The 27,698-nt window shown below is 49.1% G+C and overlaps 1 protein-coding gene across 2 annotated transcripts; it reads right to left on the reverse strand.

The window, feature by feature from the left end:
• Positions 1–327: 327 nt before the first annotated feature.
• On the reverse strand, positions 328–12,837 carry PFDN4 (prefoldin subunit 4). Of its 2 annotated transcripts, none has more exons than XM_027558219.1 (4): positions 12,631–12,837; positions 3,249–3,356; positions 2,297–2,437; positions 328–717 (listed from the first exon to the last, which is right to left on the reverse strand). In XM_027558219.1, exons 1-4 carry the CDS (start codon positions 12,652–12,654, stop codon positions 586–588), a joined length of 405 nt encoding a protein of 134 aa, XP_027414020.1. In that variant the 5' UTR covers positions 12,655–12,837; the 3' UTR covers positions 328–585. The 2 variants fall into 2 exon arrangements, with proteins under 2 accessions (XP_027414020.1, XP_027414021.1); XM_027558220.1 differs by lacking the exon at positions 12,631–12,837 and adding an exon at positions 11,482–11,506.
• Between the last annotated feature and the right edge of the window lie 14,861 nt (positions 12,838–27,698).

A 27,698-nucleotide genomic window follows, 5' to 3' on the forward strand; every position in this document is an offset into this window, starting at 1 on the left:
TCTATGTATGAAGCTCCACATGCCTCAACTTGTTTCTGCGTCATCTGGACTCTTAAACCAATATATGTAAGAAGTATATATGCTGAGATGTAATATATACTGCACATGTTTAAATAAAGCACACATATGTTTTAGTACACAACAAAGTGTCAGCTGGGAAGTGAGTGAAAAGAGACAGACATACACGGGATGGAAGCAGTGGTTTCATCATCTCAAAGCGGCAACTGAAATAGACACAGATGAACAGCGTGACGCGCGTAACCGTTAGAATCTTCTTGGGAGTAAAAATGGCACAAATATTCTAAATGACAATACAGAAACATGAAAGACTGCTTAACTGATTTTAATAACATGACATGAAGCCCCTACAGTTGATATAACTGTTATGCAAAATACATAGATGAATACTGTCTTCTTTTAAAAATATAAAATAAATAAGCAAGACATGAAAATAGGCAAGTTTCCGTTAAATAAATGAAAAATTTAAAAAAAGTTTTGCTTTCCATTTCATTTGAAGAAGGGAAATTATCATTTTAAACAATATTCAAGTTTATTAAACAAATTAAAAAAAATTTTATAAAATGTTTAACTTTCATCAGCTTCAAGGTTTATGTTACTCCCGAATTTTGCATATAACTGAACTTTCAAATCTGCTAACACCCGCTGAATTGATTCCACTCTGGATTCTAAGGTGTCAATTTCTTCTTGCAAATTTTTCTGCCAAAAAAGAAAAAGATTAGTTTAAATTGATTCTATTCAATTGGATGATTTCTGAGCATCTGTGGATGAAGGATGAAGTAACATCTGGGAAGGATTTTAGGTCAAACACTTCCTAAACTTGGACAGGCAGCTAAATAATACTGATAATTAAATCTAAACCAAAAGTCTGAATGTGGGCATGATCTGTATTTGCTTATTATAGAATAAGTCAGGCTTTTCTCAGTTCCGGCTGACTTAAAAGAACAGAGTAGGATAAAATAAATGATCATATCCCAATAAAGAAAGAATGATATATAAACATTTTAGGTAAACAGTTTACCACGGGCCTGCCTTCTGACACAGCCTCTTCCAACTTCCCACAAAAATAACTATGGAACTAGAGGAAGTGATAAAGATTCACACTCCCACCAATAATTACGAGTAACAACTTATCAAAATCTGGCAGGTTTCCTAACTATGAGGCCCCTGGAGTCAGACTCTGAAAGAGCCGTAATGAGTCTCACTTATGACAGAGAAGCTTTGCCACACAAAATGCATGCAATGTCAGAAATCCCTTCCTGGCCAGGGTCAAAAGGATTTTTCCTAAATATGACAAAGAAAAAATGGAATCACACAAATAATACACATACCCGTTAACATCTGGAATAAAAGAAGAATGTCTAGTATCAGCAATGTTAACATGTTAGAAATCTAGCCAGTGGTTCTCAAAGGGGGGGCCCCCAGGTCACCGGGGCGCCCCTCCAGGCCTCACGAATAAGGAATTCTTGGCGCTGGACTCAATAACCTGAATTTTTAACAAGCCCAAATGTTGTCAATGAATCCATATTCTGACCCAGTAATTACACTTCTCTGATTGTTTCCTTAAAGAAACTTCCTAAAGGTGAACAAAGATTTAATAAGAATGTTCACCACAATACTCCTACAGAAAAACAGTGAAAACAAATTACTGTAAGGAGAGGACAGTGAGCTGAATCAAAGTCCTCTAACACGACACTGAACGGCCGTCAAAAGTGATGCTTTTAACGCACATGTGGCCCCAACAGGCTCCTGGAGAAGACCTGCTGGATAAATGAACACTGAGTGGAACAATAAAGTACTCCCACTAGGATGTGAACTGGCCAAAATGTGACGCAAAAATACCCAGAGGAAGAGAACATGAAAGAAATACATGAAACTGTCTGCCACGGACGATTAACTCTGGGTGGTGGGGCTACGAGTGGTCGTCGTTTTCTGTTTTACGATATTCTGTACTTTCTGAAAACTATTAATTTAGGCCACAGCTTCTGGGCTCAGGGATCATCCCCTTTGTCACTCTGGGTGAGTCCCATAACCTAAGACTCTGTTCTTCTTCAACTCTAAACTGGGATTCCCACAAATATGCCACAGAGTCATCCTTGAGATTAAACAAAATCATGTTTACAAGCATTCAGAGAAGACCTCGGACATCGAAGGATCCATGAAATGTTAGCTAGCATCCCTTCTTTTCCCTACACCTATAATTACACATTCTTTATAATGACATAAAACCCTAATTTAAGAGGTAAACTTCACCCTCCAGGGAGAGATTTCAACATACCTTGGCTTCTTCTAACATTTCTTGTGTTTCTTCTTGAGAATGACTAATGAAAACATCGCCAATCTGATAAGGTATCATTAAGCAGTCGTCATCTGCAAGCATGATGTCCTCACAGGCATCTTCTAAATTCTGGAGTTGTTTCTGTATATCAGAAGTGAGCAGCAATGAAAAATGCACTCAAAATTCTCGAATAGAGGGTAAAACCCACTTGTCATTTGGGACACCCACGCTCTAAGAGACCCTTTCACAAAGGAATTATCACACTAAAATAAGAGGGTCTCACGTTTTTTAGACGGCACTTCCCACGGAAGCACACAGGAGCCCACTGGCACACTGCCCTCTGGACAGCCCCAGACCGCTCCACGGCCCCGGAGTGCACCGTGGGGGTAGCCACGGCCGCTCGGAAGGTCTCCTACTTCGCTTCTCACCTTGGGAATTCTGCCTTCCACTAGCAGAATAAAAACACGAACACAAACTCACCTTTCTCAGCTCTGCTTGATGCAAGCAAATAATGACATAAATTCCCCTAATCAAAGACACTTGACCTGGCCTTCAGTCCAGGCGAGCTGCCATGAGAAGTGCGCTCTGACATGCAGGCCAGGGGTGGGCAGCGGCCCAGAGTTCCAAGGACTTCGGGGCAGAGTCCTTCCCGAGGAGGGCACCGGCCAGCTCTGTGTCAGCGGTGAAGCAGCAGCCCCATCACCGGCCCAGGCCTCTGCGCCGAGGCTCTGGGAGCTGCTCCTCGACCCTCAGCCAGAGGGCACGCCCCTCAACAATCGGCCCACACCCACCTCCCTCAACTAACATCTTCTGCTTAAACTAACTGGAGTGTATTACATGACGCACAATGGGGAACCCAAGAGCGTTACCGTCACACATGACTGAGTTCAGTTATGAACATCCACGGCGGGAAGAGCTTTCATGTTTCTTAAATAACATCCAGTTTCAATACCTTTTTTACTTCTATTTCTTCCTTCAGCTCTGTGATTCTACTTGTATTCCGTGCAAATTTGTTTATCTTTTGTTGATCCTCAAAAGTAACATTGACATCTTCTGCAGCCTGAGAAAACATTGAAATGTTTTGTAGAATTAATCTGAATGGAGAGGTTAGAGGTTAGCTTTTAGCATAACTCTGAAACACCTCGATAAACTGCTTGTCCTCAGAGTCCAGGATCACATGAGGTAGAGACTGTCACAGACACAGACCCTACCGAGCTGAAGATTCCTCATTAGACCCAGAGCCTCTCCTGACATGCTGCTGCTGCTGAGTCGCTTCAGTGGTGTCCAACTCTGTGCGACCCCATAGACGGCAGCCCACCAGGCTCCCCCGTCCCTGGGATTCTCCAGGCAAGAACACTGGAGTGGGTCGCCATTTCCTTCTCCAATGAATGAAAGTGAAAAGTGAAAGGAAAGTTGCTCAGTCGCGTCCGACTCTTCGCGACCCCATGGACTACAGCCCACCAGGCTCCTCCATCCATGGGATTTTCCAGGCAAGAGTACTGGAGTGGGGTGCCATCGCCTTCTCCACCTGATATGCTATGGAATGCCTAATCAGCAAAAACATTTCAAATATAAACAACAATTGAGAATAAATCCTGGATCAAGTTAGTCACCTTTTGACCTGGAGCAGAATTTCTCAAGCTGGAACATTCTTTCAAGATAATCCAGGGAGCAAAAGCGATGTGCTAGTTGATTTTGGTAAATGCCTCAGACTAGTTTATTCTCTAAGAGCTAAAACTTGCTCAAGCTTATTGAGGCTATCGGAAGTTTGACCACTTCCATAATTTCTTAGAATTTATTTTTAATTGGAAGATACTTGCTTTACGTTGGCCACCTGATGCGAAGAGCTGACTCAATAGAAAAGACCCTGATGCTGGGAAAGATTGAGGGCAAGAGAAGGGGACAACAGAAGATGAGATGGTTCCAACAATCTCAATGGACAAGAGTCTGAGCAAACTCTGGGAGATAGCTGAAGGACAGGGAAGCCTGGCATGCTGCAGTTCGTGGGGTGGCAGAGTCGGACACGCTTTAGTGGCTGAACAACTGCTTTACATGGTCGTGCTGCTTTCTGCTGTACAACTTGAATCAGCCCCAAGTATGCAGGGGTCCCTCCCCATGAACCTCTCCCCCACCTCCCCACCCCGCCTCCAGGCTGTCACAGAGTGCCAGGCTGAGCTCGCTCACTCCCGCAATTTCTAACCCAGCTGGTGCACTGGCAGGAGGCCACAATGCATCTCAGTGACCGCAGCCGCACAGAGAAGGTTTACGTTCGCTTCAGCGTGGCACTTACGTGGCTTCACTGTGAATAAGGTGCTGCTGCTGCTGCTGAGTCGCTTCAGTCGTGTCCCACTCTGTGCGACCCCATAGACGGCAGCCCACCAGGCTCCCCTGTCCCTGGGATTTTCCAGGCAAGAGTACTGGAGTGGGGTGCCATTGCCTTCTCTGTGAATAAGGTGTAATTCACCGTAAAATGAAAAAAACTGAATGCCGAGTTCCAAAGTACAGCAAGGAGAGGTAAGAAAGCCTTCCTCAGTGATCAATGAAAAGAAATAGAGGAAAACAACAGAATGGGAAAGACTAGAGATCTTTTCCAAAAAATGAGAGATACCAAGGGAACATTTCATGCAAAGATGGGCTCAATAAAGAACAGAAATGGTATGGACCTAACAGAAGCAAAAGATATTAAGAGGTGGCAAGAATACACAGAAGAACTACACAAAAAAGATCTTCACGACCCAGATAATCACCATGGTGTGATCACTCACCTATAGCCAGAAATCCTGGAATGAGAAGTCAACTGGGCCTTAGAAAGCATCACTACGAACAAAGCTAGTGGAGGTGATAGAATTCCAGTTGAGTTATTTCAAATCCTAAAAGATTATGCTGTGAAAGTGCTGAACTCAATATGGCAGCAAATTTGGAGAACTCAGCCACATGACTGGAAAGGGTCAGTTTTCATTCCAATCTCAAAGAAGTGAAGTGAAGTCACTCAGTCATGTCCAACTTTTGTGACCCCATCAACTGTAGCCTACCAGGCTTCTCCGTCCATGGGATTTTCCAGGCAAGAGTACTGGAGTGGGGTGCCATTTCCTTCTCCAGGCCAATCCTAAAGAAAGGCAATGCCAAAGAATGCACAAACTACCACACAATTGCACTCATCTCACACGCTAGTAAAGTAATGCTCAAAATTCTTCAAGCCAGGCTTCAGCAATATGTGAACCGTGAACTTCCAGATGTTTTAGAAAAGGCAGAGGAACCACAGATCAAATTGCCAACATCTGTGGGATCATGGAAAAAGCAAGAGAGTTCCAGAAAAACATCTATTTCTGCTTTACTGACTATGCCAAAGCCTTTGACTGTGTGGATCACAACAAACTTTGGAAAATTCTGAAAGAGATGGGAATACCAGACCACCTGACCTGCTTCCTGAGAAATCTGTATGCAGGTCAGGAAGCAACAGTTAGAACTGGACATGGAACAACAGACTGGTTCCAAATAGGGAAAGGAATACGTCAAGGCTGTATATTGTCACCCTGCTTATTTAACTTGTACGCAGAGTACATCATGAGAAATGCTGGGCTGGAAGAAGCACAAGCTGGAATCAAGATTGCCGGGAGAAATATCAATAACCTCAGATATGCAGATGACACCACCCTTATGGCAGAAGTGAAGAGGAACTCAAAAGCCTCTTGATGAAAGTGAAAGAGGAGAGTGAAAAAGTTGGCTTAAAGCTCAACATTCAGAAAACAAAGATCATGGCAGCTGGTCCCATCACTTCATGGGAAATAGATGGGGAAACAGTGTCAGACTTTATTTTTTTGAACTCCAAAATCACTGCAGATGGTGACTGCAGCCATGAAATTAAAAGACGCTTACTCCTTGGAAGGAAAGTTATGACCAACCTAGACAGCAAATTAAAAAGCAGAGACATTACTTTGTCAACAAAGGTCCGTCTAGTCAAGGCTATGGTTTTTCCAGTGGTTGAGAGTTGGACTATAAAGAAAGCTGAGTGCCAAAGAATTGATGCTTTTGAACTGTGGTGTTGGAGAAGACTCTTGAGAGTCCCTTGGACTGCAAGGAGATTCAACCAGTGAATCCTAAAGGAAATCAACCCTTAATATTCATTGGAAGGAGTGATGCTGAAGCTGAAACTCCAATACTTTGGCCACCTGATGCAAAGAACTGACTCACTGGAAAAGACCCTGATGCTGGGAAAGACTGAAGGTGGGAGGAGAAGGGGACGACAGAGGATGAGATGGTTGGATGGTGTCACCGACTCAACGGACATGAGTCTGAGTAAACTCCAGGAGTTGGTGATGGACAGGGAGGCCTGGCATGCTGCAGTCCATGGGGTTGCAAAGAGTCACAACTGAGCGACTGAACTGAACAGATGTGATTCATGTGGTTAAATCGGTAAATAAAATTAAACAGCTTACATGACAAAGTATGAAATCATATTAGTAACAGCTAACGTTTACTGGAGAAGGAAATGGCATTCTTCTTGCCTGGGAAATCCCATGGATAGAGGAGCCTGGTGAGTCCATGGGGTGGCAGAGTCAGACAGGACTGAGTGACTGAACAGCAACATGTCCTGAGCACTCACTGTGTACCAAGGGCTTTCTAAGTACTTGATTAGCACTGCCGATCCTCCAGTCGGCCTTAGTAACAGGATCATTAGCACCACCATTCTACAGAAAGCGTGGCGCAGAGAGGTCCAGGAATCTGCCCAAAGCCACACAGTGAGCAAGCGGCAGGGCTCGGTGTTGACCCCAGCAGTCTGGCTCCAGAGCCGGAGAGACCCGCGAGCACTCAGAAATTAAAGGCAGAAGTGTGTGTATAAGTGCGTGTTTTAAACATGCATCACACGCATCTAGAAGGAGCAGGAAGTCCGTGGCTTTAGAGCTTCAAAGGGAACATGTTTGGTTTTGCTTCCTTCCCCTTTTCACTTGTCTCTCTTTTTTAATTTTATTAAATAAAAAGTTTTAATTTTATTTTATATTGGAGGATAGTCAGGTGATTAATGAGGGACCACATATTTTTAAACAATCTGTTAAATAACAGGTTTTTAGTGCTTAGAGTTCCCCTCACTTAACAGACAGGAACCAGGCACATGGCTACACCTTAAAGGAGGAAAGAGACTTGGCTTCAACGAGGACCACTGGGGCTCTGTTTCCAGGAACAGTGATAGTTCACAATAAGCATGCCACACCCTGTCTTTTCACCTGGTCTCTTATGACCAGTGAATTTTATTTCTTTCATTTGACAGGCAACCTGTTGTCTCAAGCAGTAGGGAGCTTAGCGGTCAGGACAGACACGCCGACTCCTAGAACTCAGCCCTCCCCTGACCCAGGCTCCCATCGCCCAGTAAACACGCATCAGCCTCTTCAGAGACCAAGTAGATATCTTGGAAAAAAGTCCTTTACAATGGGATATACATATAGCTTTGAATGTTCAACCTGGTGCATAACTTTTATGAATACGGAGGTTGGGAAACACTGAGCTATACAATATAGAAGCTAAAACGAAGTCCATACACAGATATGTTGGCATTCAAGTCATCTCCCCGCAGAAGAAGTCTCAACTCCCTACCGTGTATACAATTAGACAGCCAGAGGGAATTTGCTGTGTGACGCAGGGAGCTCACACCCGGGGCTCTGTGACAACCTAGAGGGGTGGGATGGGATGGGAGGGGGGAAGGAGGTTTCAAGCAGGAGGAGACATGTGTGTACCTGTGGGTGATTCATGTTGATGAATCGCAGAAACCATCACAATATTGTAAAGCAATTATCTTCCAATTAAAAATAAATAAATTTAAATTAAAAACAAACAAACAAGTTTTAACTCTCTAAGCCAACAGGGAACAGAGAATTCTAGACTCTCCGCTCCTGCTGAATTTAAATACTGAATCTTTAAAAGCCTGAACATGTATTTACAGATCACCTGTCACGGGAAGGCTTTCACAGGCTAATCCCCGGGAAACCCCGCACAGGGTTCACCTGGAACACAGCTGAGGCTTAACACACTTTCTGAGGCTGCATCTGAAGCAGGTTCGCTCAGACTCACTGACGAGGGCTTTCTGAAAAGCTTCAGAGTCTGGCCACCTGCCTTCTGTCTTCCCAAAGCAGGTGGTTCCTGCTGTAGCCTCACCGAACAGCAGCCCCCAGCACACTGGACCCAAGCGTTCACTTCTGTAACGGTGGCTTTCTCCGTGGGGTTAAGGGCTGAAGCCCGGCTGTGAGGCCAGCACCTGCTGCCTGACCCACGGTGGAAAGAGACAAGTCAGCAGCTTCCCTGACTGCAGCTTCTGTTTTCATCTCACTGATCCAGAATACTCCTCTGCTGCTGGAGGCCCCGTTTTGGCAGGGAGGGAGTAATTCTAAACTGGGAGTGCAGACTGCGAGAGGCCCATGTACTCCCCGGCACCGTGTATGACATGCGGTATGTTATGTGTGCATTCTTGTGGAAGGGTCTTCGTGGCTTTCATCCGTTCTTAAAAGGACTCATGCCCTGAAAGGTTAGGAGAAAAGCCAGATGTAGTTACTACCGTTCACAAAGCCAAAATAACTCAAGGAGGAAGGAGACTTTCCTAGTATTGGAGGCAGCACAGAGTGGCAGAAAGAGCAAGAGTGGATGCAAAACCAACAGACACAAACCATGGGCGCCCTTTTCAGTTCTCTGAAGCCACCTCAGCTTTGTCATCTGTAAAATGCCCACCTTCCAGAAGTGCTAATAATGAGCACCTAGCAGAAGGCCTGGGGATGGAGTCACCTGTCCATAAGTGACAGCTAAGTGCTTTATTTTCTGAACAATGTTTGCCAAAAATCATTACAAAAAACAGACCCAGATCTAGAAGGAAATCCTGCTGGGCCTAAGAGAAATGTGACTGCTCAAGATTTCAGGTGAAAATTAAAATCCCCTTGCACCCTTGCCAGGAGCATCAGCCTCTCCTGGGATCCCGGGAAGAAGGGACCCATCCTCAGTCATGCTCGCACTGAGTCTGGGACCTATCACCAGCAGGCTGAACTCACAGCTCGGCCCCTAGGGTTCCAGAAGTCCTAGAGGGAAACTCTGGCTAATTTTAATCTGCTTTAATTTTTGTTTATTAAAGGTTATCTATCCAGTTTTTAGAATACAAAATTTTTTTTTTCCATCTTTCATATGAACAGTCATTAATTAATTCAGCATTTCCTAAGAGCAAGGAGGGTTTCCCTGGAGCCTCAGTGGTAAAGAATCCACCTGCCAAAGCAGACCTGGGTTCCATCCCTGGGTCAGGAAGATCCCCTGGAGTAGGAAATGGCAATCCACTCCGGTATTCTTGCCTGGGAAATCCCATGGGCAGAGGAGCCTGGTGGGCTACAGTCCATGGGGTCTCAAAGAGACGAACATGACTTAGCAACAGGGTAATGTGAGTCCCCCGTTGTGAGTACTGGCAAGCTTACATTGTACTAGAGGAACTAGGTAAAAAGCAAGATTTTTGCTAGACAGTGATACGTGTGATGGTGAAAGCAAAACAGTTTAAGGGGTGGAAGTGTTGGAGGGCTTCTTTGAAATGTCAAAGGTGGCTTCTCTGAGGAGGAGACATTTGTCCTCAGGATGTATAAACAAAAATCAGACTGTAGCCCCCACCCAGGCCAAGAACCAGGTCTGAGAAAGGAGAACTTCGGAGATGTTAAGACCGAATCGTCATCTCATCTTAACTTCTCACCATAAAAAGTCATGACCCAGTGGATGTTACAAATACTCAGTGTAAAGCACTCCAGACTGCAAAGAGCTCTTCTTAAACTCCGAGGGCCGTCCTACGATATTTTGCTCTCACCCACGTGGCACGCATCTGTCTTCTCCGAGAGTCAGCAGAGAGGAAGACGCACATGTCGCTAGCCTCTTAGAAACTGTCCACGGTGCCAGAAACACCTACAGGAAGATGCTGCGCCTGTGAGAGCCTTCCTGAGACGAAGAGCCTGTGTGTGGGCTGCCACCTTCCCCTCCAAGAGCCCTCTGCCATCACGGCTCAGCCTGCTCCCGCCCAATGCCCTCCCTCCTGGCCATCCTTTCACTGAATGCACCCAGGCCTCTGCAGGAGGCACTCCCAACCTCCTCTTGCCCTCCTCACAGAATCCGACAGACCACATCTTCTCAGGAAAGCCTTCTCTGACCTCAAGACACACCTATTCCAGCCGTCACTTCACAAGCCCCTTTCTTTCATAGTTCTGCTCAGAGTTGCAAATTTAACAGCTTTCTGTGTAACTGCTGATTAACACCTGCTTCTCCCCAAGGGTGTCAGTTCTACAAAGCTACGGGGAAAAGGAGATAAAAACTTCATTACTAGGCCTTCCCAGGTGGCTCATTGGTAAAGAATCGGCCTGCCAATGCAGGAGACACAGGCTCGATCCCTGGTCTAGGAAGATCCCACATGCCTCGAAGCAACTAAGCCCGTTTGCCACAACTTCTGAGCCTGTGCTCTGGAGCCCAGGAGCCAAAACCACTGAGACCACAGGGCGCGACTACTGAAGCCCAACATTCTAGAGCACGTGTTCCACAACAAGAAAGAAGCCACGGCAATGAGAAGCCCACGCGCTGCAACAGAGAGCAGCCCCTGTTCTCTGCAACTAGAGAAAAGCCCGCTCAGCAACGAAACCCCCCAGGGCCAACTGAAAAAAGGAACTTCATTACTGCTAATCAGTCTTATCTCCGTCACCTAAAACAGAAACCAGGCCACTGACCACACTCAAAAAGTCTGTTAAATGAATGAAAGGAAAATGCTGTTCATCAGAACTTCTGCGATCAAGCCCAGGGCTCAAATCATCCTTTGACCATTTCCTCGATGTTTGCTTATTTTTTGTGCTTCAGTTTCTACATCTGTCAAAAGAGGGTGAACTGCAACTACCATCTTCCGTGGAGTTAAAGGTCATAAGTGACAGAGAGCTCAATATAAACAGGAAACAGGCCAGATGAATCTCGCTCAGCTTCTCAATCACCAAGCCCTAAACTCTACTCTGGAGCCCAACAAGAATTTGTGGATGACAGACCAGTAGAGCGAGTGACTCGTCTTGGTTTGCCTGGAGCTGTCCCAGATTCAGCAACCCCTCCGTCTCGGGCAACCCTGAAGAGATTGGTCACCCTACACCAAGAGCAGGTGGCTAAAGGTGTGAGGCGGTGTGGAGCCGAAAGCAATCGAAGCACATTACCATGCGGTCTCAGAAGTGGACTGAAGCAAGCAGACAAAACCTACGGAGCCAATGCCTTCAGCAGCGGACTCTCATCAGACACCATGGAAGTTAAACACAGACTCTGGAGGCAGAACTTCCATCTTTACTTATTTCAACCCTAACTTTGCGTCTGTGGTTCAGGTTCTTCACTTGGAAAATAAAAACAAACGCAGCATGACCCTAAAAGGAGTAGGAGATTAAAAAAGCGTGTGGAATGTGCTTAGACCGGCGCACAGTACCGCCTCAGTACATCAGATGCTCTCACTGCCTTGCCCCTCTCCGTGTTCGTTTCTTTCTATGCGGTATCAAGCATCGGTAGACTGACCGAGCGATAAGCCCTGAACAGGCGCTTTGTTTGCTTAGTGGGATAAAAGGTGGGCTTTGGGGAAAGACTAAATTAAACCTGGGCGTGCACTCGGGTTCTGCTTATTAGCTGAGTCACCGGGAAGCCGCTGACGGCTCTGTTTCTCCGTCCGTCCCCGGCTAGACTGGAGGGAGCAGAGGGGACACGCGGGCGGCCCGGCCTGCGGGGCGAGGACGGGCGCCAGGGCTGCGGGCTCCGGCCCTGCGCGCCGACCGGCCCTGGGCCTCGGCTCCCCGGGCGACGGCGGACGACGGCGGCCCCGCGTGAAGCCGCAAGGGTTGGCTGCACGCCGGCCGCAGTCGGCCCCGCCGGCCACAGCCCGAGGCGGGGCCCCGGCCTCTCCAGGGCCCTCGGCGCCGTCGGGCGGACCCTGGTCCTCCAGGGCGGGCGGCCGGGCCTGGGGACCCCGCGGCGCAGGGAGCCGCCCCGGCCGCCGAGCCCCCAACCCGGCTGCCTGCGCCGGCCCTCCACTCCGACCCCCGGCCCCGGCGCCCGCCGAGCCCCTGCTTGTCCCCCGGCCCCGGCCCCGGCCGCCCGCCCGCCGATCCCCGGCGCCCCGACCTCCCCCGGCCCCCGGCCCCGGCCGCCCGCCCGCCGATCCCCGGCGCCCCGACCTCCCCCGGCCCCCGGCCCCGGCCGCCCGCCCGCCGATCCCCGGCGCCCCGACCTCCCCCGGCCCCGGGCCCCCGGCCGCCCGCCCGCCGAGGCCCCCGGCCGCCGCCCCCGGCCGCCCCCGGCCCGCGCCGCCCGCCGAGCCCTCTCACCGCCTTCTTCATGGTGGCCGCCATCTTGGGACTGCGCTACGGCGCGAGGCGGGGAGGGCGGCCGAGCGGACCCGCGGCCCCGCGCCCGCCCTCGCTCGCCCTCGGCCCGGACCCGCGGCGGACGCAGCGCCGGCTCCACATCCCCCCGCGCGGGCCTCCGGCCGGCGGCTCCTCGCGCCCGGGCTCGGGGGGACCTGCAGCCGGGAAGGACTTGGTACGCGCCAATTAAAGGGGCAGGCACGCCTGTGGGCCGACAGAAACCGCGGGCGGCGGGCAGCAGGGGGCGGCGGGCAGCAGGGGGCGGCGGGCAGCAGGGGGCGGCGGGCAGCAGGGGGCGGCGGGCAGCAGGGGGCGGCGGGCAGCAGGGGGCGGCGGGCAGCAGGGGGCGGCGGGCAGCAGGGGGCGGCGGGCGCGGGTCCGGGAGACCGGCCTCCCGGACGCGCAGAGCCGCGGGGCCGCCTCCCTGACGAGCGCGGGGCGACGCGCGGGAAGGGGCCTGCCCTGCCGGGCTTCATTCATTCTGCGCTTACTGTATACGCGCACACGTGTGCCTCTTGAGTCTTCACTGTCCCTTTTGGGGGGGAGGATGTTGGGGTCTTTACACTCTCAAAAGTCGTTGACGACCCCGGAGAACTTCTGTTCCATATTCATCGATACTTATCACATTAGAAATTAAAACAGAATTTTTGAATGTACTTGTTAATTTAAAATAATAAAAGATCCCTTCCATATTTATCATAAGCAACACTTTAAAAGAAACATAGTTTCCAAGAGAAAAAAAAATCTTGAGAAGACTGTCATAGTTATACATTCTTGCAAATCTCTTTAACAGTTGGCAATGAAAGCTTAGGTTCTCACACCTGCCTCTTTACTCACTTCCTAGCAATATGTTGTTTAATTGACACAGATGAAGAAAACCTGATCTCACATAGATATGAAGTTAGAAAAAGGAGGCCCTCTGGAGACCCCCTGAAAAAATCTCAGGGACAAGTTTGAGAATTGCTCTGGACGAGTGTCATTTCTCATAGCCCCAGTTTCCTCTTTGGGAAATGGGGATTTGGGCTAAGTTGCTTCAGTTGTGTCCAGCTCTTTGCAACCCCATGGACTGTAGCCGCCAGGCTCCTCTGTCGGCGAAATTCTCCAGGCAAGAACACTGGAGCAGGCTGCCATGCCCTCATCCAGGGGGAGAAGGGGACGAGGATGCCCTACAGCAGCCCTGCTTCCCCACCGCAGCACTCAGCCCCACATGCCCTGCCCCTCTGTCGCGGTCCCAGCTCCAGATCCAAACTCTTTGCACTGGGTCCACCCCGTGCACAGCTCATACGCACTCAGCATATATTTGTTGAATGAAGTTTTTGTTTTTTCAGTGTTAAATCTCTTCACAGGATCTGTCCTGTATTGGACTCTCCATCAACGACACTCATTCATGTCAAAGTTCATTAGCAACATTTAAAGGTGCTCCAGAAACAGTGGAGGGGGAGATAAAAGATACAAGTGCAGTATCAGGACTCCTCTGGTGGTCCAGTGGTTAAGACTTTGCCTTCCGATGCGAGAGGTTTGGGGTTTGATCCCTGGTCGGGCAGCTAAAATCCCACATGCCTCAAACCAAAACATAAAGCAGAAGCAATATTGTAACAAATTCAATAAAGACTTTAAAAATGGTCCACCTCAAAAAAGAAAGCAAAGTCATCACAGATGGTGCAGAAGGGCGGAACAAGTGCAGGGCTGAGACAGAGACGAGCAGGAACGATGGTCAGAAGGGGCTCTCTGGAGGTGGCCATTGAAAGTGAGGAGAAGATGGAAACTGACTTCATTTTCTTGGGCTTCAAAATCATTGCGGACAGTGACTGCAGCCATGAAATTAAGATGCCTGCTCCTTGGAAGAAAAGCTATGACAAAGCTAAACAGCGTATTAAAAAGCAGAGACATCACTTTGCCAACAAAGGTCCATATAGTCAAAGCTATGGTTTTTCCAGTAGTCATATACGGATATGTGAGTTGGACCATAAAGAAGACTGAGCGCCAAAGAATTGATGCTTTTGAACTGTGATGCTAGAGAAGACTCTTGAGAGTCCCTTGCACTGCAAGGAGACCAAACCAGTCAATCTTAAAGGAAATCAACTCTGAATATTCATTGGAAGGATTAATGCTGAAGCTCCAATACTTTGGCCACCTGATCCAAAGAACTGACTCATTGGAGAAGACTGTGATGGTGGGAAAGACTGAAGGCAGAAGAAGAAGGGGACGACAGAGGATGAGATGGTTGGATGGCACCACTGACTCAATGGACATGAGTTTGAGCAAGCTTGGGGAGATGGTGATGGACAGGGAGGCCTGGCATGCTGCAGTCCATGGGGTCGAAAAAAATGGGACACAACTGAGTGAGTGAACAGCATTTAGAATGGGAAGCATTACTTGCGGGGGGCAGTCTCTTACGGAGGAAGGGAATGCCTGGGCTAGATCAGCAGCTCAGAGTCACCCTCTTCCTGTGTTCAGGCCTCTGTAATAAAACGCACCAGACAGGGCGGCTTATAAACAACAGGAAGCTGTCTCACCACTCTGGAGTCTGGAAGTCTGAGAGCAGGACACCAGCGTTCTCAGCTGAGGGCCGCCCTCCGGGTTCACAGCCAGCACCTCCACCGTGCCCCCCCAGGGAGGAAGGGGGCGGAGCGCGCTGGTGTCCCTTACAGGAGCGCCTAGCCCTTCCACGGAGGCTCCGCCCTCCTGAGGGCTGCGCCCCCAAGACCCCGCCTCTTAGCACGTCGCAAGGAGCCCTAGGATTTCAAAGTGTGAATTTGGGGGTGAGGGCCCCAAACATTCAGACAGAAGCAGAAGTCACGGCTCCCAGCCGGATGTTCTGTCAGTCCTTGACCTTTCCGCATGGCAGAGCGGTCCTCCTGGGTCCCCTCACCCTCCTGCTCTCTGCCCGGGTGCCCCTTCCCCATAAAGTCTCTTACTCTGTCAGCTCGTGTGTCTCCTCGGACACTTCTTTTCCAAGCATTAGACAAGAGCCCACTTTCGGGCCCTGGAAGAGGGCCCCCTTCCTGCAACAGTTGCACCCTCAGGCATCAAGTCTTCACCTGAGAGGTGCAAAGGCAGAGAGGAAAGGGGTCCGCGAGCAGCTCTGTGCTCCGGCCTCCTCTGACTTGCTGTCCTGTGCTTTCTCGCTCTCTGTCTTGCCTTCTCTCGCTCTCCATCTTGCCTTCTCTCGCTCTCCGTCTTGCCTTCTCTCGCTCTCCAGGAGAGAGGTATTTCCCAGACTCTCCCAGCCCCCTTTCTTTATGTCTGCCTTACACCCACTCTGGGCTTCCCTGGTGGCTCAGACAGTAAAGAATCTGCCTGTGATGCAGGAGACCAGGGTTCAATCCCTGGGTCAGGAAGATCCCCCGGAGAAGGGAAGGGCAACCCACTCCAGTATTCTTGCCTGGAGAATCCCATGGACAGAGGAGCCTGCCAGGCTACAGTCCCTGGGGTCGGAAAGAGTCAGACATGACTGAGCGATTTTCACTACACCCACTTCAATCACTGGCCAAAAACAACAGGATTAATGATTACCTTAAACAGTGATGACGAATTCCTCGAGGCTGGAAATGTGGCTTCCTGAAAACAAAACTAGCCCGGGCTTCTCAACACTACGAAGAGGAAGAAGGGAGCACTGTTGGGTCAGCAGCCAACAGTCATCACGCATCAGCTAGGGCTGTTCAGAGAGCCAGGGCAGACCGGGGTTGGACAGGGTCTCAAGGCTTGGGAGAGTGTCACTTAACCTGGGTGGATGGGCAGCGGGCAGGCCCCCAACCTTGGTGCTGAATGGGCCGCCTCTGGTTCAGAGGTCTTTCTCCTTCCATTTCTCACCATCCCTTTCCCCCTCGGCTCCCCATTATACTCCTTGATAGTGAGTATTTCCTACCTGTGTTTCTGTTGTGGTTTTTTTTTTCCTTCTGGCTTGAGACTGGCCCTATCTAGTTGGACCCACAAAATAAGGAAACCTAGGGTCCCAATGGGGACAATCAGAGACTCTAGGTCAGGAAGGAAAATCCTAATAAGCTCTTGAAAATACTGTCCCCAGTGGACGAAGGAACACATCCTTATACTGGACTGAAAACTGGCCGCCCAGTGACCGGATGCAAGATATGCTTTGTTTGGGGTTCTTTTTTGACCCATACAGTGTTTTTTTTTTTAACTGAGCCAACATTTGAAACAGGAGATTTCACTCAACAATATTCCAGTTTTTACAGAAACAGATTCACAGACTTAGAGAACTAACTTATGGTTAGTGGAGGAAGGATGAGAGGAAGAGGTAGTTAGGAGTTTGGGATGGACAGGGACACACGGCTGGATTTAAAATGGATAACCAGCAAGGCCCTGCTGATGCAGGAGGAAGATGGGCCCCCGGGGTAAAGCAGTTGGAGCTTCACTCCCTGTGGTCTGAAATGCCGAGATAAGAATAGCAGGACAGGGAAGGGAGGGGGCCTGCCGAGACCACATATTTCTCCTTCTCCAGGTCAGGAGACCTGGCCCACCACACATGCGCAGAGAAGCTCCTCGGAGGCCAAGGGGTCAGTCAAGGGATGTTCTCTACCCATACACTGTTCAGTAAAATCCATCTTGGCCAAGAGATGCCTGCGCACAGGTGGGAGGATCCTGAGATATACCAAACGTGAACTGTGAACCAGGCAAACCAAGATGACTGGCCAAACCTGGAAGAAGTGCCCCCTGAAAGGGACTCAAACCACCACGAGGGCGTGACTCGCGGAAGCTCCCCTGCATCTGTCCACACAGAATGTACTCTCTTCCCTCCTAATAAATACTTGACTTGCTTCTCTGCTTTCCGTCTTTGTAGAGATTCCTCTCTGCAAAGCCGAATGTCCAGGGCCCTCGTCACTGACCACTGGTCTAGGAACTGGTGCCTTCACCACAGCCACCAGCCTCCATCTCTGGCTGGGACCCCAAACCTCGCTCCACGCCACCGCAGGCCGAGGCCACCCAATCACCGCCGCAGCGCAGAGAGCTCTTCTCGGTACTGCGTAGCAACCTGAATGGGCAAGGAATTTGAAAAAGAAGAGATGAGTGACCGGAATCGCTTTGCTGCACACCTAAAACGATCACAATATTGTTAACCTTCTATATTCTATATAAAGTAAAAAGTTAAAATAATAATAATCATCGAGTTTTTATTTCGCTCTTGCTGGTAAAAGCAGAGTCCTGGTGACCCTCAGCCTCCATTCCTGCGTGCTGGCCACTGCTGGTACTGATCCGACTCGGACCCTTTAGCTCACAGGCTTTGTCAAGGGCACACGCAGGCCCCTGCCTGCCTCGTCTGTGTGCCTACCTGTCAGGCCCTCCAGGTAGATGGCCTTCGCCACACCCAGGCTCCGTTCTAGCAGATGTAAACGAAGGGGTCTGTGCGCGCCTTTGTTTGCGATCTGTCCCATTGTAGATGCTACTGCAACAAGAAGGATGAATCCGACCAGGCGCTTTGCTTCAGGGAGCCTACAGTTGGCACACACAGATCACCACAACCAGGGCGCCTGGAGCTCAGCCCTGAGACCACCGGAGGGTCCTGGCGAGGAAGAGGCTGTGTCTGGCTGGAGTTGCCAGTGAAGCCTCTAGAACTGATCGAGATGGGCAAGTGGTAGGCAGGGGGGCTACAGCCCTGAAAAAATAAACAAAATTCCTTGTCCTTATGCAGCTTGAAGTGAAAAAGTGAAAGTGTTAGTCACTCAGTGGCATCCAACTCTTTGTGACCCCACGGACTGTAGCTCGCAAGGCTCCTCTGTCCACGGGATTCTCCAGGCAAGAACACTGGAGTGGGTTGCCATTCCCTTCTCCAGGGGATCTTCCTGACACAGGGATCAAACCCAGGTCTCAGCTAGTAATGGGAGACAGACCATGTTCAAAATATATAAATACGTTATACAGTATATTAGAAGGTGTTATTAAATATGCAGCTTTAATAGCTATAACAAGAACACATAAAAATCATAAAAGACTATGTAACTACCAGTATGAAAAGTGCATGAGGAAGATACAAGGATAGAATGTCGAGCATGTGGAGGTGGGTGGGGAAATTCTATTTGAATTGACATGTAAGCTACAAAATTGTCCAGACACGTCCCAGCTTAATTTAGATTCTGTCACAAAGCAATAAGGAGCTCATTTCATAGCTGTCTGTGCATGAGTGCCCTCCAAAACCTGCAACATCCGTGCCAGGCTCCCAGTTCTAAAACTTAAAAGGAAAAGTTGGAGATTTCCCTTGAGGACAAGAACAGTGAGGGGTAAAGAACAGTCCAACATCCCTGGTGGCTCAGCTGGTAAAGAATCCACCTGCGATGCAGGAGACCTGGGTTTGATCCCTGGGTTGGGAAGATCCCCTGGAGAAGGGAAAGGCTACCCACTCCAGTGTTCTGGCCTGGAGAATTCCACAGACTGTATAGTCCGTGGGGTCTCAAAGAGTCAGACACGACTGAGCAACTTCACTTTCACTTTTCAACCTCTGTGATCATGTGGTGATTTACTCATTGGCAGGTGGATTCTTTACATCTGAGCCATCAGGGACCCCCCTGACAGCCACTAGCTAATGAATAAATAAACATGCGTATGAGTGAGTGGGCTTCCCTGGTGGCTCAATGGTAAAGAATCCGCCTGCAACGCAGGAGACGAGGGTTCAATCCCTGGGTTGGGACGATCCCCTGGAGGAGGAAATGGCAGCCACTCCAGTGTTCTTGCCTGGAGAATCCCATGGACAAAGGACCCTGGTGGGCTACAGTCCATAGAGTCACAAAGAGTCAGACATGAGTGAGTAATTCAGCACACACACACACACACTCACACACACATGAATGAGTGACTGTGTGTTTAGGAATTCATGCAGTAACGTATAATACAATATATCTGCCCATGAATTCATTCAGTAACAATGTACAGGAGTCCATAGAGGATTTCCATTCCCTCTTTTTTTTTTTGCTAGTAGATCTTTTACTATGTCCCTCACAGATGGCTATCCTGTGGGCTCACTGACTGAATAGTTTTCCTTTCCCACCAGGTGGTGCTGTGACCTCAGAATCTGAGGTTTTATTTCCTATTTGAAACCCTCAGGAGGGCTTCCCTGATAGCTCAGTTGGTAAAGAATCCGCCTGAAATGCAGGGGTCCCCAGTTCGATCCCTGGTTGGGAAAATTCCTGGGACAAGGGAAAACCTACTCAGTCCGGTATTCTGGCCTGGATGATTTCATGAACTGTAGTCACAGTCCATGGGGTCGCAAAGAGTCAGACACGACTGAGCCACTTTCAGTTTCAAACCCTCAGAACAGTCCAAGCTCTGTAGACACTCCACAAAGCAGGATTGCACAAAAGCAAGGAAACCTCTCTGTTTCCTGGCCTAAAGGTAATCCCCTCTCTTCAGTCTGAATTCTCAACTTAGTTTTTACTTGGAAAAAAAGTGTTAACATTTCTCCAAACCCCTCCAGAATGTACACTGGTTGAAGGTTTCTGTAAAATAGACCATGAAAGAAACTGTTTCAAGGTTTTGTGCTTACAGCAATATATGGAGAAAAGAGTCAGAACTTGTTATCAGGAGCAGTCACAGCATATCTTCAAATTAAAACATAGATTCCTGAGTGTGATTCATTCCACAAGAATTCACCCAGAACCTGGGTTGCACTTCATACTAAATCCAGCAGCTTCTTCACACAGATGCTGCTCATAAAAAGATCTGTTCTGTGATGGAGACGGGACACCTTACATATCTGTGACCACCTAATATCTCCTGAATACTTTTCCCTACATTTGGGGAAATTTCCAGGTGACACGTATCGATTCTCCCCCAAACGTCGCTCCCGTCCAGGCTGCCACACAACACTGAGCAGCTGCTGCTGCTGCTGCTAAGTCGCTTCAGTCGTGTCCAACTCTGGGCAAACCCATAGACGGCAGCTCATCAGGCTCCCCCATCCCTGGGATTCTCCAGGCAAGAACTCTGGAATGGGTTGCCATTTCCTTCTCCAGTGCATGAAAGTGAAAAGTGAAAGTGAAGTTGCTCAGTCGTGTCTGACTCTTTACAACCCCATGGACTGCAGCCTACCAGGCTTCTCTGTCCATGGGATTTTCCAGGCAAGAGTATTGGAGTGGGGTGCCATTGCCTTCTCCAACACTGAGCAGAGTTATGTGCTATACTGTAGGTCCTGTTAATTAACTGTAACAAATGAACTTACAAAACGGAAAGAGACTCACAGACTTAGAGAATGAACTTGTGGTTGCCAGGAGGAGCAGAATGAGGGAAGGGTAGGTAGGGCGTTTAGGATGGACATGTGCGCACGGGATAACCAGCAAGGACCCCCTGCCCAGCACAGGACACTCTGCTCAGCGTTATGTGGCAGCCTAGATGGGAGGGGGTCTGGGGGAGACACACGTCCACGTGTATGGCAGACTCGTTTTGCTGTCCACCTGAAACTGTCACAAGGTTGTTAATCGGCTGTACTCCAATACAAAATAAACAGTTAAAAAACATTATTAAACATTTTAATATGGCAACAGCAGAGCACTGAACCAAGTGTGGGGATCTTCTGAACGAGGGGCACTGTGTGACTGCCCAGATCACGTGTGACCCCGGATGTCATCTATGGGGTCAAACCCTGTGCTAAGTTTCAGGCCTATGTTGGCTAAAAAACACCATGGCAGCGGTCCTCACGGGGCTTCCAGTCCAGGCAAGGAGTCATCCTGTTTATTTCATCAGGATCCTTTCCTGGGTACCTTTCACAGTCTAAGTGCTGCCTATGGTGAGTTTGATTCTAGTAATTACTTTTTCTCATGTGGAAAAATTACTAGAACCTCCAGAGCCCAATTGCAGAAGTGCAGATCCGTTCCAGGGCAGGGAATGGAAGGGGCAGGCAGGCCGATGGCTTCGGGGGTGGGGTAGGGGGTGGGTGCATGTGTCTCCAGGAAGTGGCTTCGAAGGGACCACCAGTATAATCTTAGCATCAGCCGTCAACAACTGTTGATGTATACTCTGGTTTAATCCCGAATGCCAAGTATTCTGTGGTTCCTAGGAGTCTCAGCTTGTCGCACAGGACGCTCCCACCCCTGCTTACAGCCTTCAGACCTGAGCGCCTGGACACGGCCACCTCGTCTGCAGAGGACCGCTAAAATCCTTCATGGAGCTGTTGTTTAGTCGGTAAGTCACCTCTGACTCTGCGACCCCCTGGACTGTAGCCCGCCAGGCTCCTCTGTCAGTGGGATTTCCCAGGCAAGAACACTGGAGTGAGTTGCCATGCCCCTCTCCAGGGGATCTTCCCCACCCAGGGACAGGACCCACGTCTCCTGCATTGGCAGGCGGAATCTTTACCACTGAGCCACGAGGAAAGACCCACATCCTTGATACTTACTTGCTAATAGTTAAAATATTCCTCACTTACGTTTTTCAGAGAGGCCTCTCTACTGCTTCAGAGGCTTGCCAAGCACCAAGCACCAGAGCCACGAGGAAAGCCCCACATCCTTGATACTTACTTGCTAATAGTTACAATATTCCTCACTTACGTTTTTCAGAGAGGCCTCTCTACTGCTTCAGAGGCTTGCCAAGCACCAGGCCGGAACTGCCGCCCAGGCTGGCTCCCCTGAACCGGGAGCAGAAGGCAGCGGCTGCCTCGGGGCGTTGGAAGGGGCTCGGGGGCAGGAAGTGCCCGCTCCCGGTTCAGGTGTTCCTAGGTGGGACTTCCCACTCCCACCCCGCCGAGGATAACACTGTTTACGCGACAGGAATGTGCTCTTCCTGTCCCTGGGTTGCTGAATCGCCCAGATCATGTTCCCACCTGTTAGACGCTTTCACTTTCCCTTGGGTTGTAATGGGTTCAGTAAGTTAACGATTTTCGTGAGACTCCTTCTCCAAAGACCTTAATTCTAAAGGAGTATCTTTATCTCCAGGAAGTGCTACAGCAATTCTGTTTAAAATGTAACAAAGGAAGGAGGGAACATGTGTATACTTAGGGTGCCAGCAGTAAGGAAGCCGCCTGCCCACGCAGGAGACTGAACAGACTTAGGTTTGATCCTTGGGCTGGGAAGGCCTCCTGGAGGAGGGCATGGAAACCCACTCCAGTGTTCTTGCCTGCAAGATCCCACGGACAGAAGACTCTGGTGGGCTGCAGTCCGTAGCATTGCCAACCAAGAGTCAGCCACAACTGAAGCGACTTAGCACACACACACGTATATCTGATGCCCAGGTCTATTTTCCAAATGATTACATTTCTCCTCTAAGAGGAAGACAAGGATTTTGACAGTCTAATAATGCACACATTTTCATTTTAGAGGAAAGCTATTTTATTGACTACTCATTTCACGCTTTAGACTCCAGACTTGAGATTTCATAAAGCGTCGGTAGCCCTGTGGACTAACCATGTTGTTGAATAGCAAAATGTCTGAGTCACTTACGTGGAAGAAGCACCTGAGGACCTCTCTTTGTGACTCAAGTGGTTTTGAAATCAAGTCACAAGCTCGGGCATGAGAATAATATATTAATTTATGTTGGCGAGATGAACTGATTGTGAGTGTTGTATATTGTATAAGTAAAAGTGAATGGACAGACACTCCCAGCCCACCAGGGAGACACTGTTAATGACGAACCACCATCACAAGTCTCAGAGCAGGGTGTGTGTATGTGTATGTTGGGAGGGTGGGGGTTGGTCATGGTGGTGGGAGGGATGGGTCCTCTTGTCCACCCCATAAAGCACTTATGTATTTCAATAAAAAGTATTTTCCCTCCACTCCCATACCTTCAGATAGCTTTCCAAGTGTGAATCTAATGTTTCTACATTCTGGTGCTGCTACATTCAATTCTCATTGAATTCTGTGAGTAGAGAGTCTTCTGCCTCTGAAAACGCCCTGTGGCCTTCTAGGAATGCCTCAAATCCCCTTAGCTGAGATTTCACAATTAGAGAAAGGGCTTCCCTTGAGAAGACACTTGTGGGAGAAACCAATTCAGAATGAAATCAATAAGCCCCACCAGATTCCTTTCTGGGAGCTGATTTTGATAAAAGAAAGGGTAAAACTGCGAGTGTGCACTGGACGTGATGTTCACACTAGAAATGAAACCCTGGAATCTGAAGCAGAGGAGGGTTTACTGCAGGGCCAAGCAAGGAGACAAGAGCCTCAAGCCCTAAAAAGCTCCAAGCTCTGCAAAGGGTTTTGGCAAAGCATTTTTAAAAGCCAGGTGATGGGGGTGGGGGGTGATGAGGGGAGGGGGTCACAGGATACGTGATCAGCTTGTACACGGCTCTCCAACTGGCTGATGGGAGGGAACAGGCGGTGTCACAGGGGTTAACTTTATCAGTCCTTCGGCTCCGGGAGGCCTGGGGCTTTGTGCTCAAGGTCCTCAAGTAGTTAACATCTTCCACTGGGGTGGAGGAGGTTTCACACCTGCAAAACAACTCAGAAAGTGTGCATCAGATACTGTTACCTCGATACTTCCTGGAGGAGCTGAAGCAGAGGACGTGGGGAGGCCTATCCCCCACCCAGGGAGGCCCCACGGGCTCTGCTTGGATGCAGTCTGATCACACATGCAGTAGGATCACGTATTCCCTGGTGATGACTTTTTTTCTAGTAGATTAGGGAACTGGATTTTCAGAAAGTCTCACACAGCTGAAAAGTGATAAAACAAAGGCCCAGGCAGGCCCGATCCCGAGCCGACGTTGCAACAACGTCTCAGCGGTGAAGAATCCGCCTGCCGGTGCAGGAGACTCGGGTTCCATCCCAGTTGGGAAGATCCCTGGAGGAGGAAATGGCAACTCACTCCAGTGTTCTTGCCTGGGAAATCCCATGGACAGAGGAGCCTGGCAGGCTCCAGTCCACGGGGTTGAAAAGAGTCGGATGCGACTGAGCGCGCACACACTCTGTCCATGCATGACTGTGTTTTCCTGAACTGCTCCAGGCCAGAAAGATTAATTCCTTTCCTAGTTACCGATGACTTTTCTTACTATTAACTTGCTGATAGCAACATAATGTTTACCATGAGTGCGCTAGCAAGAGGGGAAACCCAGGTCAGAATGGAATTAGCAAGCACAAGGGGTGTGTTGTCAGGGGTGGATGGCCCCAGGTGATGCCACCAAGGCTTGATGCTCTCTTTCTCACACCTCCACTTAGCTCTGCTTTCCTGAGTTGGCTTTGCCCTTAGGGCACCTTCTCTATCTACATGGTGGGTGTGTGTTCCTGCTCCGTCATGTGTGACTCTTTGTGAGCCCATTGATTGTAGCCCACTAGACTTCTCTGTTCATGGCATTTTCCAGGCAAGAATATTGGAATAGGTTGCCAAGCTCTTCTCCAGGGGATCTTCCCCACCCAGGGATTGAAACTGAATCTCCTGCACTGCAGCCAAATTCCTTCCACTGAGCCATCTGGGAAGCCCCATCTACGTGGTTCAATCCTGTTCAGTTCAGTTGCTCAGTCATGTCCAACTCTTTGTGACCACAAGGACTGCAGCACGCCAGGCCTCTCTGTCCATCACCAACTCCTGGAGCTTGCTCAGACTCATGTCCATCGAGTCAGTGATGCCATCCAACCATCTCATCCTCTGTCGTTCCCTTCTCCTCCTGCTTTCAATCTTTCCCAGCATCAGGGTCTTTTCCAATGAATCAGGTGAACTGATTCCAATGAATCAATCTTTTCCTTGCATTAGGTAGCCAAAGTATTGGAGCTTCAGCTTCAGCGTCAGTCCTTCCAATGAATATTCAGGGTTGATTTCCTTTAGGATAGACTGGTTGGATCTCCTGGCAGTCCAAGGGACTCTCAAGAGTCTTCTCCAACAACAGTTTAAAAGCATCAATTCTTCGGCACTCAGCGTCCTTTATGGTCCAGCTCTCACATCCATACACGACCGCTGGAAAAACCACAGCCTAGACTAGACGGGCCTTTGTTGGCACAGTCATGTCTCTGCGTCTCAGGAATGGCTTCACATGGTGGTTTCCAGCAAATCTGGGCTCTCGGTTACCTCTTCCGTTGGATTCATCTCTTTCCCAGTTACTTCAGCAGAAGTCCCAGGGTTCACTAATTCGACTGACTTGAATCATGGATGCACCCCTGATTGGTCATAAACCACGGTCCCCCTCTGGGGGATGAGATGAGCCCATATGACCACCCAGACTGCTGGAGGAGAAGCAGCACTTCCAATGGAAGTCAGAAGACAGTCCGGATCCTGGATTCCAATCCCACAAATGCTCATCACGTTGATCCCATCTCTGTTTTCTTCTTTTTTAAACATGCATCCTCAGAACAATTATACTTCTCAGGGGCTGGAGGACAGGCAGCCGTCTCTAAACTTATCAGTGCTCAAGAACATTTTGTGCAGCTTTTGGTCAATCAAATGACTCACAGATAACTTCCACGTGCAACATTTGGGGGCCTGAGAAAGGGACCAAAGTTCACCCCTTCGCAATGGTTACCTTACAGAAGCTGTTCCCACCTGTGAACTGGCGAAAGTATGGAAGTTAGCTCTAACAGCATTTTTCAGTTTAATTCTTATTTTAAGCAACTCTTGTATATTTAAAGAATTTTAACTCTCAAATCTGTGTCACCAAACAAAACACCCTTGAAATTATAATACGCCTCTCTGTAATATTAGAGCATGGCAACCAGAAAGCATTGGATAATTAGATTTGGAGAGGACAGTAGGAAATACTGTCCCTTTGTCTTTGGGGTGAATAAAAGATACGTGTGCTTCTGATCAGGATTCCTTCTGTGATTCTCTGTGTGGGTCTCCTTAAGCTGTTAGCTGTCAAGGGCCTGTCCCTGATCCCCCAGATCTCAGTGAGTCCAACTACTCCTCATAATTTGAGTCTCAGCTCAAATGCTGGTTCCTTGGGAAGGCCTTTGCAGATACCTGAGGTGTAATAGCCTTTTGTTGTTGTTGTTTACTCACTAAGTCTTGTCTGACTCTTTTGCAATCTCACGGAGGATAGGCCGCCAGGCTCCTCTGTCCATGGGATTCCCAGGCAAGAACACTGGAGTGGGTTGCCATTTCCTCCTCCAGGGGCTCTTTCCAACTCAGGGATGGAACCTGCATCTCTTGTGTCTCCTGCATTGGCAGGTGGCTTCTTCATCACTCGCACAACTAGGAAGCCCATAAGAATCCTCCAGCCCATTTCATCTCCATCCCATCTCCCTACTTTATGCCTCTTTGAAATTGTTCTATTTCTTTGATTACACATGTGTTGTCTGTCATGTGAGCGCCAAGAAGTCAGAGGGCTTGTCTGCGTTATGTGCCATTGTATCTCCAGTTCCGAGACTGGAGGTGCTCAGTAACCATTTACAGAATGACTCCACTTCCGGTGAATTCCATTCTACCTGAATTGAATAAAAAATCAAGAGATCAGTGGAAACGTACATGAAATTATCTTTTCACGGAAAAGCCCGTTATTCGGGAGGAACCTCAGTGATCATGTGCACATACAAGGTCCTAGGCCCTTCTATCCGGGCTTCAGCAGGATTGGACCTTAGCTGACTCTCCCCTCCCATGCTGACAGCACCAGGCACCAGAATACAAGAGTTGCTCAGCCATCCTCTGTCAGTGGGAGAACCAGGATGTGAGATCTAAATGGTGAGGGCTTTTTGGCATTTACTGCTACCCAAGGCTACCGCACAGAGTCGGACACGACTGGAGCGACTTAGCAGCAGCAGCAGCAGCAGCAAAGGCTACCTAAGTCCTCTGCTAGCTAAACTCCCCCCGCCGCCGCCCCAAAGATAAGAGTTCCCTTGTTTGGGGATTGCTCGCCTGGCCCACTTCACAAACACTGACAAACAATTGAATGTCTCCTTCCATTCTTCCCAGAGTTGAGTCACCCGGGGACAGCACAGGTACTTTCCATCCGTTCTGTTTAAGGTGTGAGTGTCAAGTGGAAGTAGGCATGTGGAGGTTCACATTAAAGCCTTGACAAAACACAGTCAGAGCAGATAATCCTGCATCCAAATCGAGAGACACAGAGAGATGTATCAAGGCAGGCTCTTGACAAACGGGACTGAGACAGAATGGATTCTGGGTCCAAAATAATGAGCAATAATAATCCTGCCATGGAATTTCCCCGATTTTCACTCTGA

This window comes from Bos indicus x Bos taurus, chromosome 13, assembly GCF_003369695.1.
Source record: "Bos indicus x Bos taurus breed Angus x Brahman F1 hybrid chromosome 13, Bos_hybrid_MaternalHap_v2.0, whole genome shotgun sequence".
Lineage (NCBI taxonomy): Eukaryota > Metazoa > Chordata > Mammalia > Artiodactyla > Bovidae > Bos > Bos indicus x Bos taurus.

What these genes read in the sequence shown, in the direction of transcription:
- PFDN4 (XM_027558219.1), bottom strand. Translation starts at nt 12,654, where the DNA reads ATGGCGGCCACCATGAAGAAGGCG. An exon ending in CGGCCACCATGAAGAAGGCG is followed by an intron (nt 3,357 to 12,630) that starts GTGAGAGGGCTC and finishes ATGTTTTCTCAG; the next exon opens with GCTGCAGAAGATGTCAATGT. An exon ending in AAGAAATAGAAGTAAAAAAG is followed by an intron (nt 2,438 to 3,248) that starts GTATTGAAACTG and finishes TCTGATATACAG; the next exon opens with AAACAACTCCAGAATTTAGA.